Source organism: Rhinolophus hipposideros (assembly GCF_964194185.1).
Source record: "Rhinolophus hipposideros genome assembly, chromosome: 14".
Lineage (NCBI taxonomy): Eukaryota > Metazoa > Chordata > Mammalia > Chiroptera > Rhinolophidae > Rhinolophus > Rhinolophus hipposideros.
Window position 1 is genome coordinate 59,960,315 of NC_138060.1, and position 23,143 is coordinate 59,983,457.

The 23,143-nt window shown below is 39.1% G+C and overlaps 1 protein-coding gene and 1 long non-coding RNA gene across 2 annotated transcripts in view; one reads left to right on the forward strand and one right to left on the reverse strand.

The window, feature by feature from the left end:
* The window catches only part of LOC308507755, a 39,227-nt gene that overhangs the window by 806 nt on the left and 15,278 nt on the right, over positions 1-23,143 (forward strand). The gene's annotated exons all lie outside the window — the stretch shown is intronic.
* Positions 6,342-7,032, reverse strand: LOC308507754 (ribosomal protein uL24-like). Its single transcript, XM_081073228.1, has one exon. It carries the CDS (start codon positions 6,902-6,904, stop codon positions 6,467-6,469), a length of 438 nt encoding a protein of 145 aa, XP_080929354.1. The 5' UTR covers positions 6,905-7,032; the 3' UTR covers positions 6,342-6,466.

Below are 23,143 nucleotides of genomic sequence, written 5' to 3' on the forward strand. Positions count from 1 at the left end.
GCTCACTTTGGAATGGGGGCTCGTCGCATCAGCTTTTTGTGAGTTGGTGGTGGTGGTGGTGGTTTTTTTTTCCCGCTATAATTTTGAGTCGGACTTGACCGGCGGACGTCTGGATGGAGGTCGGCCTGTCTCCCGGATTGCAGTTGGTGCGCCCACCCCCTCCAAGTCCGTACGTTTAAATCCCAAGTCCCAGGAGGACGGCATTAGGCGGGGGCCCTTCCGCGGGTGAGTGTCAGGTCCCGCGCGCGTGGGATGAGCGCCCGCGCGGAAGAGACCCGCCGCGCCCTCCGCGCGCGATGCCTGCGAGGCTGCCGGGGAAAGGCGGTCGGCGACGCAGGGGGGGGCTCTCGCCGCCGCTCGGCCATGCCGGCCGCTGGCTCGTGGGCCTCGGGCCCCCAGCCCTGCGAGAAACACACTTCTGTTGCCTGCAGTCACGCAGCCCACGGGACGCCGTTGTAGCAGCCTGAATTACGGCAAGAGACTACGTCATAAGGACTGAAACGCGATCTAAGGGCGCAGGCATTCTTCACTGTGTGTGTGCGCGCGAATAATAATTCTGACTGTCTGTTAACGTTTGGTCACCACTGTTTCCTCTCACGTGCGGATCATCTTGGCTTGTTTTCCTGGTGCCTTTAGGCACAGGGTCCGGGTTCAGGGACCTTCCCGCTCCCTAGGTTCTAGTCTCCTCCTCCACAGACCGTGAAAGTTACCTGATTCCTCTGCGCTTCTTCTCATTGTAGGAGAATATGAATGTGGGCAGGTCTTGCACGGTTGTGAGGAATAATCCTTGTAAAGCCTGAAACCTTCAATAAATGTCGGCTCTTATTCAGACAGTGCAGGTACGAGCCAGCGGTACCTGGCGCTGGGTACCAGCCCTGCCACTCTCTAGCTTTGTGACATTGGGCATGTTACTTTTCATCCATAAAACAGGGGTATTCTACGTGGCACTGAGGATGTTGTGATTGTTCAACTAAAATGTATGAAACATGCTTGTGCAACGCGCCTCTCACTGAGCAAGGGTCCAGTAAGTGTTATCATATCTCATTCAGGCTTTGAAAGAATAGATTGGGCCATGCCTTACCTGCCACGTAGGCCACGGGGAGCCAGTAGACACTGGAGAGACAGGTAGTAAAGGGCTATTTTAATTATAGGTGGAGATGGCTAAAACAATGTAAATATGAGGTAATAAGGACCTAAACCGAGGTGAACGAGAAAAAAGCAGTCAGGTACAGGTTTCCTATTTCCTTAATAACAAACAGTTCTCTTGCAGGAGATGGTACAGCTGGGCTCCATAAGCATGAAACCATGGGGGTCAGTGGGAAATACCAAGCGCAAACATTAGTAAATGAACCCAATTTTTACAGGCAAGATTGTTAGAAGATTGAGCACTACTAAATGCCATCATCTATTAGTGTACCGGGAGTTCTTTGTTCACACATTTTAAAATCAAAGAGAATGCATCCTTAGAACACATACTTGGGCCTGGCTTCCCGATCAAAGCTGTGGAATAATTTGATCTTTAACCTATAATTATTAGATACTGTCTCCTACTTTCTTACATAAAATAAAGCCTTCTGCAAATGTGTGTCAACATAAGAACATCCAGACGTTCTCATTTTTATGAGTTTATTTGAGCCATACTGACAGTTACCAGGTAGCAAGATCTCCAGTGCTCCAGAGAATAACAGTTTTTTGTTTTGTTTTGTTTTTTAAATTTTATTGGGGAATATTGGGGAACAGTGTATTTCTCCAGGGCCCATCAGCCCCAAGTTGTCCTTCAATCTAGTTGTGGAGGGTGCAGCTCAGCTCCAAGTCCAGTCGCCATTTTTAATCTTTAGTTGCAGGGGGCGCAGCCCACCATCCCATGTGGCAACTGAACGGGCAGCCTTGTTGTTAAGAGCTCGTACTCTAACCCACTTGCCCCTCCAGCAGCTCAGCTGCAGCTTTTTGTCATCAATCTAGTGGAAGGCGAAGCTCGCTGGCCCATGTGGGAATCGAACTAAGAGCTCCAACTCTAACCAACTGAGCCATTTGGCCACCCTGGGAGAATAACAGTTTTGCCGCTTGTTTTATACATTTGAAATTGAGGAGGGAATGTAAGGAAGATTATGTGAGGGTGGGAGGAAACATGGCAGGGAGTAGACTATAGGATAGGTAACAAGACTGTGTGCTGCTCTCTTGAGTGTGGTTACAGCTTATTTCAAAGGTGTATTAATCCTAGATGCACAGAAACACTGAACAACGCTTGCTTAAGGCAAAGATAAACTAAAAGGTTACATGCCTGGGGCGTGACTACCCACCATGACCTGCCCAGTTAGGAATTTATGATCAGATCACTCTGTGACGTTACTTTCCGTAGAACCCCTTTTTTAGTCCACATGTGTTTGAAGGAAAAATGTCAAAAGTCTTAAAGTAAAATATAAGAAGCATCCCATTTCTAGAGTACTAAAAAAACATAAAAACCTTCATAATTGCTCCTGCCATTCATTAACTGCCTTCTATCAGCTTTGACCACCTTCATCCCAGGGGACCCTATGGTAGCCAGTAGTGAGTGAAACAGAGTTGACTCTGGCATCTCTTGCTTTGGGGAGACAGAAGGCCAGAGGTTGGACATTGCCCACAGTTTAGCTCCAAGTACCTGGTAAAGGGATGAGAAAAGGAAAAATAGTGTTGAGGGGGAGGGAGGAACACCAGTTGATTCCCTGAACACATTCTCCAAAACTACTATTTGTAAACAAAAGTTTTGCGATAATATATTGACAGACAGTTCTTAAGACTGACACAACACAAGCAATAAAATCAAGATAGGGAGGTCCTCTGAGGTGCCTTTTTTCAAAATGCCCAGGCCCAAACACTGCTGCCTCAAGTGGGAACCTGGCTAAAAGTAAGGCTTTAGGAAAGAAAGAAGAGGTGGTTTTCCCTGGAACCCATAGCTGGAGTTGAGTGGGGAAGCCACTCCTACCCACTCACTCTTGCCTTTTCCCATCCCACTCTTTCCTCTCCAAATCCTTCTCCCAACTGAAGATTGTCAGAGGGTTGGTTGTGCTCCTCAAAAGATGCAAACTTGGAAGGGATAAGCAAGCCCCAGGCCTTGAGTCCTAGAACTCATCCCCATCTAGGGTCACGTGACTAAGGCATGGTAGAGCCAGGATTTGAACCTGGTTATCTGATTCAAACATTTTGACGCCAAATAATCTCAAGTTTACCACCAACAGAAAATAATAATCCCTGATATAAGAAGGAATGATGAGCAAAGAAATTGGCAAATAAGTGGTTAAAACTCAAAATTTTTTATGTATAAAGTAATAATAACACATTATTTGTGTGATTAAAAACGTAAAGCAAGATGGATATGATATCCTGGACAATGAAGTCATAATTTGAAAGAGGGTGATGCCTGGAGTTGAAGTTTTCTAAGGTCCTTGTATTGTTTGGAAACAGGGTGAAAACACTAAGTTTGCACTTTATGATTTCCTAATCAATAGAGGGAGAAATAGAATTTAAAAACAAAAGAAGCAAGATCTGAACATAGAAAAAAGAAACAAAATGGAGAAACAAATAGAAATCACAAATAATATGGTAAAAAATAAATACAAATATATCAGTAATTACGGCAAGTGGAATAAACTCTCTAGTTTAAAAAAAGTATAAAATGGACAAAATAAAATCCAACTGTATGTTATTTTTGAGATAGTCTTAAAAACAGAATACAGAAAGATGTAAAAGGATAGAAAAAGATGTCAAGCTAATATAACAGTAGAAAGCTGGTAGAGCTATGTTAACATCAAACCAACTGTAAATAAACAAAGTTTACTAAATAATGATAAAAAGTCCAGGACCTTACCACTTGGTAATTCTAAACATCTATATACCTAACTACATATCTATAAAATATAAAAAGCAAAACTTGACAGAACTACAAAGAAAAATTGATAAAATTTACCACTGTAATGGAGATTTTAACACACCTTAAAATAATGGCCAGATCACACACACAAGAATCAGAAAATATGAGCAACATAATTAAGACAATTGAATTACTATATAAAGTGTTGCTCAACAATTAGAGCATTCACATCCTCCTAATGAACATATGGATTATTTATGAAAATTGACCACATGTAAATTCATGTAGTAATTTTCAACAAATTTCAAATGATTTATGTTATACAGGCTACATTTTCTGATCACCATGCAACTAAGTTAGAAAATCACTAATAAGCAAGGGAGACACATTTAAAAATTCAAAAGCAAATTTGTAAATAACTCATTGGTCAAAAAATACATATAATGGGAAACACAAAATAATTGGAATTAAATAATGAAATAACTAAATAGCAAAATTGTACAATATGAGTATAGCTAAAGCAGTGATTAGAAGGAAATTTAGAAATTTAAATGCTATGTTATAGGGGAAAAAATATAATTAACAAATTCCATGTCAAACTTAAGAATTAAAGTAGAAGTAAAGAAATAATAAAAATGAAAAGTACAAAATTAATGTAAGAAATAAAAGACATTTAATGGAGAAGATGCACAAAGCCAAAAATTGATTCTTTAAAAGGCTGTTAACCAACTTCGGTAAAATTGGGGTAAATTTGGAAGATACAAGTAAATAATGAAAAGGAGGGGGGACTGGAAACTATAGAGATTGTAAAATCAACAAAAAAAATGTGATGCCAATATATTTAAAAACTTAGATCAACTTGGACAACTTCCTAAGATAATACAAATTAACAAAACTGACTCAATGAGAAATAGAAAACCGATTTGGTCCTAGAGCTGTTAAAAAATGAATAACTAGTCAATTTTCCCTCAAAAAGGAAAGGCATAGATGGACAGATGAACAGACCCAGACAGGCAAGGATAGCACAAGAAAGGAAAATTATAAGCTATTCTCATTCTTGAACAAAGATGCAATAATCCTGAATAAAATACTATTAAAACAAATCCAGCAATTTTTTAAAAAAGGTAAAAATCATGATCAAGTTGAGTTTATTTCAGGAATGAAAGTTTGGACTCAATATTACAAATATTTTCATGGAACTCAACATGTTGACAACTTATAACTGTGTGGTAGGCAGAATAATAGCTCCCTAAAGATGTTCACTCCCTAATCCTTGGAACCTGTGAATAGGTTACTTTATGTGACAAAAGGAACTTTGGTATGATTGAGTTACAGACCTTGGGATCAGGAAATTATCCTGGATTATCTGGGCCCAATCTAATCACAAATCCTTAAAATTGAAGGGGAAAGCAAAAAGGTGGTTAGAAAGATGCAAAATGACAAGTACTCAACCTGCCTGTTGCTGGCCTTGAAAATGGAGGGAAGGGGCCATGAGCCAAGGAATGTGCAGCCTCTACAAGATGGCAATGACCTTCACTCATTTACAGCCAGCACAGGGACCATGGTTGTATGACCTCAGGGAACTGAATTCTGCTGACAACCCAAATGAGCAGGAAACATACTTTCCCCTAGAGCCTCCAGAAAGAATTGCAGCCTGCCAACACTGTTTTTCAGTTCAGTTAGACCGGTACTCGACTTCTGATGTGCAGAACTGTAAGATAATTTGTGTTGTCTTAGGCTTCTAAGTTTGTGGTAATTTGTTACAGCAGCAATCAAAAGCTAATACATATGGGACAACTCCAGCTGTTAGAAGTTAAAAAGTACAAGTAAATAAAACATCCATTTACAAAAACACCAACACAAAAATATTGGAGCTAGGTTATCCCATTGGTTTTCCATCTTGTGAGAAAGTAGAAATGAAATCCCTACTTCATATTTTACCCAAAATCCAATTCCAGATAGATTAAAGACTTCAATATAAAAAACAAAATTTGACAAGGCTTAGAATACAGTGTAGAATAATACACTATCTTTGGGACATGCCTTTGTGATAGGGAAAATTATATTAAAATTCAAAGTGCAAACCAACAATTGCAAAATTTAACTCCCTTAAAACTTTGTCATCAGGACAAAAAGGAAAAGGAGAGATCATAAACTAGAAGGAAAAATGTGCAACACACATAACTAACAACAACAACAAAGTATCTATCTAGAGTTACACTGTCCAATACAATAGCTGCTAACCACATGTTGCTTTTGAGTACTTAAAATGTAGCTAGACCAAATTAAGATGTGCTACATGTATAAAAGACCAGATTTTAAAGATTTAAAAATTTTTTTTATTGATTACATGTTGAAATGGTGACAGTTAGGTTAAGTAAATTGTATTCAGTAAAAATTCTATTAAAATTAATTTTGCCTATTCTCACTTTATTTTTAGAAAACATTTCCAATTTTTATTCATAAATCAAAATCGCAAAAGTAGATTTACAGATATCAATTGAGCCACATATCAATAACAAAACAAGAAAGAAACAAATATTCCAGAGATACCTTCAAAACCAGGCTAAAAATCTGCAGTTAAGCTGGGGTTGCACAGACAACAGGTTATATTAATATCTATTCCTGCGTTTTCTCAATAAGTTCTTCCTTATATTTGCCTTTCTCTTTTCCAACTTGTCGAGATTTGGCTTTGCGTTCAAGAATTTTTTTCCGGTCTTTGTCCAATTTGAGCCTGGTGATAACCACCTTGCTCGGGTGAATGCCCACGTGGACAGTTGTGCCGTTAGCCTTCTCACGCTGCACCCGCTCGATATAAATGACGTACTTCTTTCTGTAAACCAGGACTACCTTGCCGATCTGCTGACCTTTGTAGTGTCCTCGAACCACCTGGACCTCGTCGTCCTTGCGGATGGGCATGGAGCGGACGTTGTACTTCTGCCGCAGCTCCTTGGAGAGCGGGGACGACATGATCTTCCGGCGCACATGTGAGGGGGCATTGAAGTGGCGTTTGCGATTTTTGCTGCGGTCCGAGGTCACGAAGGGGATGAACTTCATTGGCGACCGTCTACCTGGCGCCGGAAATGCCCTGTTCTCACTTTTTTAAATGTGACTACTAGAACATTTTAAGTTACATTTGTGACTTGTATTTTATTTCTATTGGACAACATTAATATGGAATATATAAAGAACTCATGCAAATCAGTAGAACAAGACAACCCAATTTTTAAAATTGGTAAATATCACAGAAGAGGAAAATTAATGGCCAAAAAACATTTGAAAAGATGTTTTTAGGGAATTAAGGCACAATACAGTTAGTGGGACAATGGCTTTGGAAAACAATTTGGCATTACCTAATAACATTGAATATAAGCATACCCCACAGCCCAACAATTACACTTTTAGATATGCAAACTAGAGAAACTTTTTAAATTTAATTTTCAATTACAGCTGACATAAGATATTATATTAGTTTTAGGTGTGCAACAGAGTGATTAGATGTTTATATATCTTAAGTGATCACCCCATAAGTCTGATGTCCATCTGACACACAGTTATTATGATATTGTTGACTATATTCCCTATGCTGTACTTTACATCCCCATGACTATTTTTATAACTGGCAATTTATACTTCTTAATTCCTTTCATCTTTTTTGCCCATGCCCTCAACCCCCCTTCCACCTGGCGACAATGTGTTCTCTGCGAGTTTATTTTGGTTTTAGATTCCACATGTAAGTGAAATCGTGGTATTTTTCTTTCTATGTTTGACTTACTTAGCATAAATACCCTCTAGGTACATCCATATTGTTGCAAATGGCAAGATTTCATTCTTTTTTATGGCTGAGTAATAGTCTATTATACAAACCTTGTTTCGCCGAAAATAAGACCGGGTCTTACACTAATTTTGGCTCCAAAAAACGCATTAGGGCTTATGTTCAGGGGATGTCATCCTCAAAAATCATGCTAGGGCTTGTTTTCCTGTTAGGTCTTATTTTCGGGGAAACACAGTACACACACACACACACACACACACACACACACAGATGTTTCTATACATTTAGAGATCCATTAAGAAATTAGGGGGGGGAAATAGAGTTGAATCTGTGTCTACTAACATAGTGATGTAATTGGAAAAAGTAAGTTCCAGAGTAATATGCATTTGGAGTCTTTCAGGTAAACCAAAAGCCATAAATGTGCATATTAATATAAGTGCTTGTGTAACTATGTCTGAATAATGAGAAAGGTACAGAAAGGGACACACTAGTCTGTTAATATTGCTAATGGTTTGGATGTGGAGGGTGAGATAAAAAAGGATTCAAAGATGAATCCTAAGTTTTTTACCTCTACAACTGATTGGTGGAGATTTATGGAGACTAGGGGAGAAATAGGTTAGGGGATGTTGGATTAATAATTCCACATTGAAAAATTAAGGCGGAGAAGCCTGCTAAACATTCAAATGGAGCTATTAAGTGGGCAGTTCAAAATACTGATAGGAATTTAGGGGGAATGCTCCTCATAAGGAGGTATAATTTTTGGAGTCCTCGGTATACAAGTGATATTTAAAGCTATAGGACTGTATGAGATCTCCTAGGGAAAAAAGGGCAGCTAAAAGGACAGGGCCCAGGATTGAGCATTTGGGAACATTAATCTTTGTAGGTCATAAAGAATGATAAACCAGCAAAGGGACAAAGGTCAAGTTACGAACAAATCAGAGAGTGTGATCTCATGGAAGCCATGAGAAGAAAGCTTTTAAAATGAACAAAGTTCAGAAGCAGTATGCTTCCACTCTCAGTGCTTTTCAGATTTATCCTTGTGTCAGTTATCAATTGCTATATAATAACACAGTGGCTTAACAGTCATTTATTGTGCTCACAAATTTTCAGTCTGGTGGGGACTCAGGCAGAGAAAGTTTGTCTCTGCTCCACATGGCAGCAGCTGGGAGAGCTCTTCTGAGAGCTAACAGATCCCTTTCCAAAGTGGCTCCCTCATGTTGAGAAAGAGCCAAATGAGAGCTGTATTGCCTTTTATGACCTAGCCTTAGAAGTCACATAGCATTTACTTCCACTATACTCTATTAGTTTAAGCTATCTCAAGGTCCACCAAGGGGAGGGAACATAACTCCACCTCTTAATGAGGGAGTGGTGAGATTCTGGAAGAGCACTGGGTGGGAAATACTGTTGTTACCATTTGGGGAATATATCTACACAATATCCTGGTCAGACAGCTAAAAAGAAGCCTAGAGATGTCTGCATAGATGGATACCAAATTTATTGATATTCCAACCAAGTGTATAAGAATCACATTTAATGCAGTACCTCAAAGAGAGTTCTATGCAATATATATTTTATAATTGAAGGAGGAAAGCCTGTATGTAAGATGTGGCATAGAGGAAGCAGGTAATTATTTAATGTTGAGACAAAGACCACTTATAATTATTAATGTTAGCAATGTTATTATTTAAATGTTTATTTTAATATGTCCATATAAAAGAATATTTTTTTGAAAAATCATTAGTATTACCAGTTGTTCTTGGCTATTTCCTTTAAAGTTAAAACAAAAATTTTAATGAAACAAAGAAAAACAAAGAAAAAGACAGTGGATGGTATTCTTGAAAAAATAAGAATTCCCAAACTGGGATCAAGAAGAATCAGAAAGCTTGAATAACCACAAAGTAAATAAGGGGTAGTCAAATATCTATGCCTAAAAAAAAGGTGCCAGTCTGCTTCATTAGAGAAGAAAAATTCATATGATTATCACAATTTAAAAAATATTAATGAGGTTTAACACTCATTACTGATAAGTACCCTTAGTCAATTAGGAGTAGGAAATTTCTTTAATATGAAAATGTTTATTAGAAAATTATGGCAAACATCATAATTAATGATAGAACGTTGGGAACTTTCCCATTAAAAATATAAATAAGATAACTATACTGCTAAAAGTATTGTACTAGAAGGCCTAGCAGATTAATTAATTAAAACCTATAAATAGAGAGGAAGAGGAAAAGATTACACATTTTCTGCAGACCATATGATCCTCTATCTAGAAAATTTAAGAAAATCAACTGGCAAACGATTAGCTCTGATAAAAGGTTAACATCGATGTGGTTGGATATAAGATTAGCCGATTTTAATTCTTTCAGGAGTCTCATGATTATTCTCAAGTTAGATGGTTCACTAGAATGATTTACAAGACTTAATAGCTGGCCATATTCACAGCTAAGGCTTATAAACAGCAAAAGATACAGAGCAAGAGCAACAGAACAAAAATGTGCATCAAGCAAAGTCCAGAGAACTTTGGACTTTCAGGTCTTTCCCCTCCTAGAGCCACAGAGGATACACTGTAGCATAAACTACAGGAACAGGTGAAATGTCTCTGCCCAAGAAAGCCCACTCTAGTCCCAGGATCTGAAGCTTTTATCAGAGGTTAGTCATGTAGGCAACTGTTCTGGTTACATTTCTCAGCACTAAACCTATAGTAATTGCTAAAGAATGTTCTTGAAATATAACAGAAGTGAAAGATGGAAACTTAGAATTATCAGGAAGAATTAAAGCCCAATAGAAAGAGCAAAAATATTGGTAAATACAGTAGATTTCTTGGAAGAGAAGTCCCCTTAATTCCCAGTATGGCATTGAAAGTGCCTGCCACCTACCTTTTAATCTTGTTTCCAATTAATTTTTCTTAACAACACCTTCATATTTCTTCAGCCAGGCATTTGAGCCCTTCCCCCACCTCTCCCAGCATGCCTTTATAAGTTCAACTGCCCTCTATACCATTCTCTCTGCAAATCCCACACTCTTCCACCTCAGAACTACTCCCCACCTTCTCCCATCAACCAAAGACCCTGTGGTTCATTGCCAGAGCTCAAGGTACCATTTATCCTCCAAGAGCAAATACAGTTGGCACCCGCCCCTCGGAATCAGTGCTATAATGAACTGAATCAGCCTTGACACTCTTGCAGATTACTTAGTATCACTCTTTCTTGGTTGATGTAAAAAAAAAAACAAAAAACATGGTTTTTTCAGATTTCACTATTTTATTTGTTTGGAACCTCTGTAGAGACAGCCTGATGGAAACTTAAGTCTTCAATTCTTAAGGCATTTGGTCCTGTTTATTGAATTTGACAGCTTGGGCACACCTACACAAAAGCTTTCATGTGAAATGTTCATTTTATTGCATGAGCCTAGTTTAAAACTGGCCTGAGGGGACATTTTGTACAATTGGTAGAAAATTTGTGATATCATGTTGATGCTTACGATGACTAAATTCAACTTTAGACTGAATTTTTGATGCAAAAAACAAAAATCACAAAGCCTTGGAAACTGGGCCACAGAACGAAGTATGATAGTCTACTAACTCTGGCAGTGATAATGGGACAATTGCATATCCACATACAAAAAATGAATTTGTATTACTACCTCCCAAAATTAACTCAAATGTACCAAAGGCCTAAATGTAAGAGCTAAAACTGTAGAACTCTTAGGAGAAAATACAGGGGTAAATCTTCATGACCATATATTTGGCAATGGTTTCTTAGGTCTGATACCAAAACACAAGTAACAAATGAAAAAAAGAAATACATTGGACTTCATCAAAATTCAAAGATTTTGTGCTTCAATGGACACCATCAAGAAACTGAACCCATATACAGGAGAAAATAGGTGCAACTCATTTACCTGATAAGGGGCATATATCTAGACTATAAAAGAACTCTTACAACTCAATAATAAAAGCATAAATGACCCATTAAAAATGGGCAAAGGATGTGAATAGACATTTTTCCAAAGGAGGTATAAAAATGTCCAATAAGCACATGAAAAGATGCTTAACATCATTATTCAATAGAGAGATACAAATCAAAACCACAATGAGATACTACTTCATACCCGCTAGGATGCCTATCATAAAAAAGACAGAAAATAACAAGCGGGGTTTAACATGTGAAAGTGGTACCCTTATGCACTACTCAGGGAAGATAAAATGGGACAGCTGCTTTGGAAAACAGTCTGGCAGCTACTCAAAGGATTAAACCTAATAGAGCTACTATTCGACCCAGCAATTCCACTCCTATGTATATACCCAAGAGAAATGAAAATGTGTCTACATAAAAACTTGTGCTTTGTTCATAATAGCACTATTCATAATAGCCAAAAAATGGAAACAATCCAAGTGTCCATCAACTGATGAATGGCTAAAAAATTACGGTATATTCATACAATGGAATATTATTCAGCTACAGAAAGGAATGAAATACTGATACATGCTACAACAAAAATTAACCTTGAAAATATTATGCTAAGTGATAGAAGCCAGTCACAAAAAACCACATATTGTGTGGTTCCATTTAGTTGAGATGTCCAGAACAAGCAAATCTACAGAAAATATAGAAAGTAGAGTAGTGGTTGCCCATGGCTGGGAGACATGGAGTGGGAAAATAGGGAGTGACTGCTAATAGGTACAAGGCTTTTTTAGGAAGTGACAAAATGCTCTAAAATTAGATTGTGGTGACGATTGCACAACAGTGTGAATATACTAAAAACAGAATTGGATAGTTGTGACAGAAGCTCTACAGTCCACAAAGCCTAACATACTTGCTATCTAGCCCTTTACAGAAACTTTTCCCAATCTCTCCCTTAAGTAATTTTTTTTCACCCAGTTCCCCCAACCTCCCTCCTCTCTTCCCTTATAGTAACTTTTTTTTTTTTTTTGAGGGCGCAGCTCGCAGTGGCTCACAGTGGCCTATGCAGGGATCGGACTGGCAATCTTGGTGCTACCAGTACCACGCTCTAATCAACTGAGCTAACTGGTCACCCCCCTTACAGTAACTTTTAAATTGAGAAGTGTGAATCCTCCAACTTTGTTCTTTTTAAAAATTGTTTTGACTATTCTGGGTCCTTTGTATTTCCATATAAATTTTAGGATCAGCTTGTCGATTTTTGCAAAAAAAGTCTGCTGGATTTTGATAATAATTGTGTTAAATGTATAGATCAAATTGAAGAGATCATTTTTTTTCTTAATCTCAAATTATCAGATTTAACAAGTGAAATCCTCTTCAACCGTCTTCTGTGTCCTTTTGAGAAGAACTATATCATTCCTTGAGCACTTCCTTGCTTTCTGACATAAATTATTTCAAGCTCACCTCATAATTTTTCTTGTCACAGCCAAGGAGTTTTGATTGTTTTGGTGGAGGATGCTATTTAAAAGCCAAGATCTTGGTACTTGGTACTAGATCTGGGTGCATTGCTGTTGGGGTGTTACTGCTCAAGGCCCTCTCAGTGCACAGAGCTAGGGAATGTATGAGTGTGTGTACGTGTGTGTGTGTGTCCCCTATACACACATATAGATGTGAATACATCTACATCATTTATTTCTATGTCTACATGTAATATTTGTATATGTTATATATATAAATATACATATCTATACGTTGACACTCGTGAGTAGTTCACACTGAATCCTCTAATTGTAATCAAATACCACAGCATTCTTCCAATTTTCTCCCTTTCCATATTTTAAACTCCCTTTTTTGACAATGAAGAACATGGCTTACAGCTTTCTTGTATGTATTTATGTTAAACATGTATATATATGAATATAGTGTGTGTATGCATATATGTCTATACTATATTGGTCGATACTATTATATTTATGTATGGTAGGATTGCACTTTCTACAACCTTTGTGACTAACAGAGACAGCCTGTCTTTTTTGCTCATGTTCTAAAATTGGGAACCCAAGAGGTCAAGGAACGTTCCCAAAATGACCCTATTAGTGACGGACCAGTCCTGGCTGAACACAACCCCCCACCTCCTGGTGGGTCGATGGGTTTGCTTGTTTTCTGTGGTGCTACAGCAAGCACAGGCCTGACTTCCAGTAGGATGTCTTCATTTGGCTTCCCTTGAAACACACTGTGAGCTGCAGAGAGTTCAACAAACGTTAGAGAACGTGCTCAGTAGACACAACTGTCAGCGGGTGGGGAAGGCAGAACTGGGCAGAGGAAGAATCGACACCCCTGAGGTTGCAGATGAGGTCTCTGATAATCCCACAAGCAGATCTGGAGCTGGGGTGGCCCCTCAGAGTTGATTCAAGTTGTGAAACGGAGAGTGGGCTTTTATATCTCCACGTCAGCCAGCTCTGGGCTGGCCCTTGGAGGGGGCATAGCCTGGACAGGCAATTCCCTGTAGCTGAGGGCGGTTTCTAGTGAAAGGTGCATCCATAAACTCATAAGCTAATATTTCCGGCAGCTGAAGGGTGGGTGCATCGGTTCTGGGGAGGGGGTGTGATGGAGCCCCACAGAATCCACTAGAGGGAGAGAGGTCTAGCCTGCAGACAGTGGTGTCAGGCCAGCGTCCAGTGTCACACAGGAGGTGGAGCGCAAAGAACAGAATTGGACGAGCCATGGCCATTTTGGGTCTGGAGATGCGTCCTAGAACAGCTTCCTGGCCATGAAGAGACCGCAGGATGTGAGGAGGCTCTGAGCTAGACGCCGATGTGTTCAGGGGTGTATGGTCCAAGTAAACAAACCACAGGGTCTCTCTGAGTTACTTTTTTTCAGTTCATCAACTTCAAGTGGCAATTGTGATTCCGTTTTCAGTATTGCCTTCCTTCTCAAGTAGTTGAACCTAAGACAATTGATAGATTGACCTCATAAAAGTGTAAGCATAAGAATCATCAAAATAATTCTGATTCATCCAACGGAGTCTTAGTCTGAGTTATGACCCTTGGATACTCCTACCAGCCACTTAATGACAACCTAAAATTGTCCTGATGCTGCCCTGTGGTCAGCTCAGCCCATAAGGAAAGCCCTGGAAGGACGTACTTTCCTGTTTCAGTCAGGAGACTTTGCCTTTGGGACTGTGGGGTTTGTGCCTGTTGTCCCCTTATCACATGGAGTACACTTCCATCTTGTGTTAAATCCACTTGTATTTAACCCATTGACCGTTCTCTCAATGGACTCTCTACATGGACCTCTCTACATGGACTCTGTTCCGTGGGAGACCCCAGAGGACACTCCACATATCAAAGCAGTCGAGGAGGTACCTGTGAGAGAGGCACTAGCAGCATCAAGGAAAAGCTTAGTGGTAGTTGGTCTTTGTAGGCTAAGGCTAACCAGGCTTCCGCAGAGGGTCCAAAATAATAGAAGTCAGGCGACAGCACTTAACTCTCAGAAGCAAAGTAGGCACAATTATCCTAATGAAAGAAATGCAGCAAGCTATAGAATTGGTTGATAGAAAACAACAAAATAAATGGGTAACAAGGGAAATGCACAATCAAAAGATAAAAGAGACACGATTAGGAAGGCCAAGGATTGCTGATTCACCTCACACTTTTATGTTATGGAGGCGGCTTCTTTCCTTAAACCTCATGAACTAACCTCTGGTAACTTCAGACTTTTCTTCTGCAGCTTTCTCACCTCTCTTAGGCTTCATAGAACTGAAGAGAATTAGGGCCTTGCTCTGGACTAGGCTTTAGCTTAAGGGAATGTTGTGGCTAGTTTGATCTTCTATCCTGACCACTAAAACTTTCTCCACATCAGCAAAAAGGCTCTTTCATTTTCTTATCATTTGTGTGTTTACTGGAATCGCACTTTTAGTTCCATTCAAGAACTTTTCCTTTGCATTCACAACTTGGCTAATTGGTACAAGAGGCCTAGCATTCCGACTGTCTTGGCTTTCAACATGCATTCTTCACTAAGCTTAATCATCTCTAGCTTTTGATTTAAAGTCAGACACATGTGCCTCTTCCCTTGAACACTTAGGGAAGAGTTGTTGTGGAGTTGTTTGTTGGCCTAATTTCAATATTATTGTGTCTCAGGGAATAAAGAAGCTCTAGGACACACGACAGCTGTCTGTCGTCTGTCAGGGGAAACAGCTGGTCCAAGGAACAGTCAGACACACACAACATTTATCAGTTAAGTTCACTGTCTTCTGAAAGCACGGTTCATGCTGCCCCAAAACAATTGCAATAGTAACATCACAGATCACTGATCACAGATCACTATAACAAATATATTAGTAACGAAAAAGTTTGAAATATTGTAAGAATTACCAAAATGTAACACAGGGACACGAAGTGAGAAAATGCTATTGAAAAATTGATGCTGACAGACTTGATGCAGTATGGCCACAAACCTTCAATTTATAAAAATGCAATATCTGTGAAGTGTAATAAAGCAAAGTGCAATAAAACTAGATATGCCTGTAATAATAATTTTAAAACAAAATGATAGTAATTAAAATTTGCATTTGAACAAAATGTGTTTATGGTACGCCTCTGGTATACACAATTACATTTTTAAAATATTGCCAAATTTTTATCCAACAAGTATGTATTAATGTATAAGTATATACCAGTATATGCATTTTTAGGCTCTCGAGATAACTGCCTAATTGTCCTCCAAAAAACATGAAAGGCGGCCCCATGGCTCAGGCGGTTGGAGCTCCTTGCTCCTACCTCCGAAAGCTACCGGTTCGATTCCCACACGGGTCAGTGGGCTCTCAACCACAAGTTTGCCAGTTCGACTCCTCGAGTCCCGCAAGGGATGGTGGGCTGTGCCCTCTGCAACTAGCAACAGCAACTGGACCTGGAGCTGAGCTGCGCCCTCCACAACTATGACTGAAAGAACAACTTGAAGCTGAATGGTGCCCTTCACAACTCAGACTGAAAGGACAACAACTTGACTTGGAAAAAAGTCGTGGAAGTACATAGTGTTCCTCAATAAAGTCCTGTTCCCCCACCCCAATAAAATCTTTAAAAAAAAACAACATGAAAACATGAGCCAATTGATTCTTTCTCCAAGAAGATCGTTTATCTGTTGTAAATGGAGAAGTGTTCAAAGAAATCATAATCATGACTGTCATACAGATAAAATGAACCTGTATTAAAGATTTTAGTTAACTCAGTGAGGGCATTGGGCATTGGTAAGATGTTACAACCAGTTAAAATGAGAATTTCAAGTACCACACTGATATAGATCAGTAATGCTGAAATTAATTTACAAATAGGTGTAAAACTAGCTTTTTGCTGGAAGGGGTTAGAAGGGGGAACATAATTTGCATGTCTATGGACAAGTAATTTGCATTTCTATCATTATCTACAATCTACAGAGCAGTAAAATTGCTCAAAGACAATGAAAGGTCAGAATGCCTTTAAAATGCCATTACCAGGAGGGGTCAGCTAGATACCAACCACCTTGTTGTCCATTGAATACACTCAATCATCTTTTGGTGCATTTCAAAGTCTTTTACAATTTTTCCCTACACTGTGGGCACACCACACTGGATACCTTTCTTCTATAAATCTTTATGAGCTACATTTTCATTTAAAAAAAAGAAAAGAAAGAAAGGGGAAGGGAAGGGAAGGGAAGGAAAAATAAGAAAAGAAAAGCCTAAGCAGCTGGGAAAATAGTGATTCACAAAAACATCTCCCAGCTGGCTGTTTCTGAACATCAAGACCAACATATCTAGACAATAGCTGGATTTTACCTAGAAAAAGTTTTGATCCCTATTATTTTTTAACCAAGCAGATGTTTTAACTCTGAAAATACAAATATTTTAATCAGAGTTATACCAACAATTGTAAATTCAATTGAGAAAATATTTTCTTGCATAGACTCCATTAAACCTGTTTAATCCATAAGTTTTCTACATATTGTCACTACAGTTATTCATTTTTTTAATTTCAAATGTGTTTGAAACATAATTTGAAAAAATAAAAATATTTTAAAATTCTTTTATTGAGATTAGTTTTACTAGTACATTTTATTTAGAAAATATTTGAATCTTTGAAAATTTTTTGTACTAAATGTACCTGATTATAAGCTTTTGTCAGTGTTTTATTTTGCCCTTCATTTCTATTAAAGCAAATTTTCTTGGGTTACATTTTTCTGTCTTGATGTTGTAATGAAGATTTGATTCTTTTGTCACTTTTTAGTCAGTAACAGTTTACCATGTGCAGTTTTAGCCATCATCAGTTTTATGTCAGGTATATTTACCAATTCTAGGGCAGACTTTAGAATTCAGTTTTACCTTGGAAAATACTGTCAATGTCTTAAATTTCAAATTCAGCCCTTCTCTAGCCTTCCAACTACTTTGTGTGTCAAATATTTACTCTCTGTGCTATGCTATTGTATGGACAAAGAGCAAAGAATGTCCTCAGAGTAAAAACCTTAGGAACAAAGACATTCAGTTAGGTTTATGAGCCTGATCATTCATCCATCCATCTTTCCACCCACCTATCAATTTGCCCATTGACCCATTCACTTAGCCATTCATCAATCTTTCCATCCACCCATCTATCTACTTATACATTAATCTACCCCATCCAACCACCCAAACTTCTTTCATTCACCCACCCACTCAGCACCCATTCATCCCTCCATTCAGCAATTACCCATTCACTCAACCATTTATCTATCCTTCTATCTAATCATCTGTTCCTCCATCCATCCTTCTATCCAAACATCCATCCATACATCCGTCCATGAATCCTTTCATCTTCCCATTCATTAATCTACCACTGTGGTTCTTAATGGGCAATTTTGCCTGTAGGGAACATTTAGAAATGTCTGGAGACATTTTTTAGCTGTCACAACGGGGTGATGCTTCTGGCATCCAGGGGATAAAGGCCAAAGATGCTGCTAAACATCCTGCAACACACAGAACAGCCCCCTACAACAAAGAATTATCTGACTTAAAATGTCAATAATACCAAGGTTGAAAATCCCTCTCTGGTCTAACTCCGCCCACCCTCCCACCCATCCATTCACCACTCCCATTTATTTAAATGTTTATTGAGCGTCTGTCACAATGTCTCCCAATCCTGACTGCAGAACATGTCAAACATGACAAGTGCACATATATTACCTTTGAATATTCAGATATTTATAATCAGAAACCATGGAAGTTTGTGAAAATTAATCAGTAGAGAAGCTTCTGTGCTTGTTTCCAAGAGTGTGTGATATTAAATAGTTGCTAAATAAGATTAATCAATGATTTATCACCATATGAAGCAGGTACACAAAAGCATACCAAAGGTGAAAAACAAATAAATGTCCATGTTTCCTTCTGTCAGGGGGGTATAACTCAGTCTATACATTAGAATCACTTGGGGAGCTTTTAGAAAATACTGATACCCCACATCCCAGAGCCTCTGATTTAATTGGTCTAGGATGTGTCCTAGGCATCAGAATTTTCTAAAAGCACCCCAGATAATTATAATATTCATCCAGGGATAGGAAGAGCTGTGTCAGAATTCAAAACTGCACCTCCTTTTTCTTTATTGACTTTTTTTCTTTGTATGTACATAGCATGTGGGTTTTCTTTTTCAGTTTATTTAGAATCTGATCTTATAAGGTTTGAGGTAATAATCTTTATCCTCTTTGCCCTTGGATTCGTGGTTTGCCTTAGTATGTGTGTGTGGTTGGGGTGGAGCCGGGGTAGGGGGACTTGACCTAAAATCACAGGCCCCCAGGATTGCAGGATTGCTGACCAAGGGAAGGGCTCTTAATCCATCTTCTGCTTCTGAAGCTTTTTAAGAGAGTGATATTGGCAGGAGACCATGAGCTCTAGAACAGGAGCTAATTATACAACATCTTTACTAATATTAGCGTATTCAAGCAGAAGGTAACAAATTTAGATGAAAAGATTTAAAGAAATGGGAACACTAAGTACCATTAGACGTCCCTCTCACTAACATCCAGCCATTCCACGCGTGATTTAGTAGATCCTGTTTCATGTCAGGCTTGAGTAAACTCATGTTTCAGGTACAAAATCTTTCTTGGGTTTGGACACCAGTGCTGCTGCCACCACCACTACCGTGTTCTTCTGAAGCTCTGGGACTTTTTTTTTTTTTTTTTGGCTTAAACAGCAAACATTCACTTTTTTTTTTTTTTTGGTTGCACTAGTTGTATTTCAAGTGCTCAACAGACACATGCATTTCCATCATCACAAAACGGTACATTGGGCAGTGCTGCTAAAGGGTAAAGAATTACATTCTAATTTAAATTTCACTTTACGTTGGGAAAAATTTTTTCACTTTTATTTTTATTTATTTATTTATTTATTTTTAAATTTTTTCACTTTTAAATACACAGAAATACCTTTGTTATATATTTGCTCCCATACTTGGAAACAAGGATGAATGCCTTTAAAAGACCAAGGACAAAGATCATGCTTAGATTATCAAGATAAGCATGTAACAAATCCCAGCTCATTTTGCACCAATAATTTCCACTTTTATATTTGATAAACATTTACTTCTTACACGTAGTTCTGGAGGTACAAGATCCAGGCGCCAGCAGAGTGAGTGTCTGGTGAGAGCCCTCTTCCCGGTTCATAGACAGCGGTCTTCTTGTCTCCTCCCATGCCGGACCAGCAGCTGTGGCACTTTTTAATGCTTTACTAGGTGTCAACACTCTCAAATTATTTTCTGTGGCTCTAACCCAAACACAAGAGATTCTTACCTAATATGATTTTCTGCCATTCTGGGGGAACAGGAATAATAACAGATATTTACAGGAGGCTTTAGACTTTACAGAGTCTTCATACACATTATCTTCCATGATCCCTGTATGGGGTGGGCAGTAACAGCTGCTACCTCCATTCTACAGATGCAGACATTGAGCCTCAGAAAAGTAAGGGCACCCAAGGTCACAAACTCTGAGTGGTGGCAGCTGGACTTGAATGGTGTTCTCATGTCCTGTGTTCCTTTTTCATATACCCAGACACATGCATTGGCCACATTTTCTATGCTCTCAGTCTCGTTGGGAGCCTTCCAAATCCCGCTTTCAGGCCCTCTCACCTTCTGCACAAGAAGGCCTATAGCAAAGGGGGTTCCTTCCATCGCTGCCATCTCTGCCCTTGCCATCATTCCCAAATGTAAGAACAATACTTGTCTACTCCACACACGCTCAACTCCTGATGCTTTTTACGCCTTTTTCTGGACAGAGCAGATTCTCTTTTAAGGGACTCATAGAAGGAGAATCCCAACTGGGTTCAGAAATCATTTCTTATAAGCCATTTAGTTCTTGAATCACAATCATGGCCAGCCCTTGAAGTGAGCCCCGTCCCTCCATGCAAGACTCCCTCTTTTTCCTTCCAGCCTTTGCTGGTACATTTCTGCAAATGGGGTGCCTCTGTCTTTATTGTTGGAAAGCTGAGCTGGTATAAATGTCTTTCGTCTACCCATAGATAGGTTTTCTTAATAAAAAATATTCTTTCTAAATTGTATGTTATTTTCGTTAATAAAAGCAATTGATATTTGATAGAGAAAGAAAATAAATAAACATTTTTAAAGGGGGAAAAATCACTTTGTTTCACTCAGAAACAACTACTTTTGACTTTTTAATCTTTCTTATTCACTTATACAGAGGGTGCCAAAAAATGTATATACATTTTAAGAAAGGAAAAAACTGTATTAAAATTGTAATATTCAATATATACCGATAACAAAAAATGAATACAAGTCCTGTGTATACATTTTTTTGGCATCTCCGGCATGTGTGAATATCTACGTACATGACATAATTTTCAACGGATATGTTAAATAACTTTTCCACCATGACTTTGATAGAATCAAGGCATTTAGATTTAGAAGGAACCTAGAGGCCACAAGACCTTCCTTCCTGGTTTGAGGGTGTCTCTCACGTGGAACTTGACGGGGGCAGCCTGGACACCACTTGCTTCCTCCAGGGACTGAGAGCCCAGTTTGCACCATTCCAGGGCAGAAAACTTGTCCCTTTTATTCCTCCCAAAATAACAGAAAATCTCCCCCTTTGGACCTCACGTCTCAGATTGAATGTCCCTAGTTTCTGTGATTATTCCATGCCTGACAGTGTTTCAGAGCCTCTTGTGATGCCAGTCACACTCCCCTGGGAAATCTGTACACTTAAAACGCTGTCTCTGGCCTCCAGCAGGAAGTTCCAAGTGCAGCCCCGAAGACATGGTGTGCAGTGGGTCTACCACTTCCTTGACCCGAGACACTGGACCTCCAGTCACACTGCCCAGGATGGCACTGGGTATATTTTTAGCAGATACTTCTACTGTCAACTTTTGGGTTGGTTTTAAAAAGCCATCACAGTCAGGATTAATTGGAGAGAGATAATGCCAGTCTGAATGCTGCCTTTTCAAATCCAAAATCCTCTTTGGTTGGTGTGTGCGTATGTGTGTTAGCTCACCATCTATCAGATGTAATGTTGAGCACATTGATATTATTATTATAATAATAATTATTATTATTACTGTCATGGCACTTTCAGTTGGTTGAGGCCCTGCTGTGCACTAGATATACATTAATTCCTTCATTTCACAGAGACCCAGGATTGATTAATTTACACATGAGAAAAGGAAGGCAGGGAAATTGGACGACTTGCTCAAGGTCCCATGCCAGTCTGATAGGGAGTCCTGATTTAAACTGGATGACTTGGCCAGCACCTGTGCTCTATCCTATTTCATATTGCCTCAGAAAAGTACAACCTGCTCATCAACAGTCAAGTTCCGAGTGAGACTCCCTGGGCCTGAGTGGTAGGGCCAGTGGATTGGAACCTCTGTACAACACCTGAGGAAATAGCCTTAGAGGTATCTGAGCCCTTCAGATTAAAGATCGTGGAAGACAGGGAGAACTATCCAGAACTTTTTGTCCTACCTTGAATCTCAGAACTTTACAAAGAAACCTTGGGTGCCATATTGGTTTACACTTACCCTTTCCATTATACTTATATTAATTATAAAAATCATATAGCATTATTAAAATATCTTTTAAATTTTTATGTTATTTTACGGACAGTCCCACTAACTTAATATAGCAACTCTTTTTCCCCCGCTTTGGTTCCACTTATGTATATGTGAATTTGCATTCATGCTGGGAAGTCCAAGGAAATAGCGCAGAATGTGACTCAGAGTTGTCCCACTTAAGGGAGAGCAGGTTGGGGTACTCATCCACTGACTCATCGGTTGAGCATTGCTCTTCAAAGTGTTAACTCCTTGGCGTTTGGGCCCACTTTGCAGCAGATAAGCAAGCACCTATGGTTGAAAAGCCTTTATATAGAAAGTTGCAGGTGCTTTCAGGAGGAAGCCATAAGCAGGAATGGCAAGTGCAAGGGACTATAGTCAAGGCGTGACAGCATTTACCATTTAAGTAATGACTTGAAGTGAGGGAGTTAGCCATGTGGACATCTGGAGGAAGAATAGATCAGACAGTGGGAACAGCCAGTGCAAAGGTCCTGAGGCAGGAGATGTCTGGCATGTTTGAGAACAGTAAGGAGGCCCATGGGGACAGAGCAGAATGTGAAAGGGGA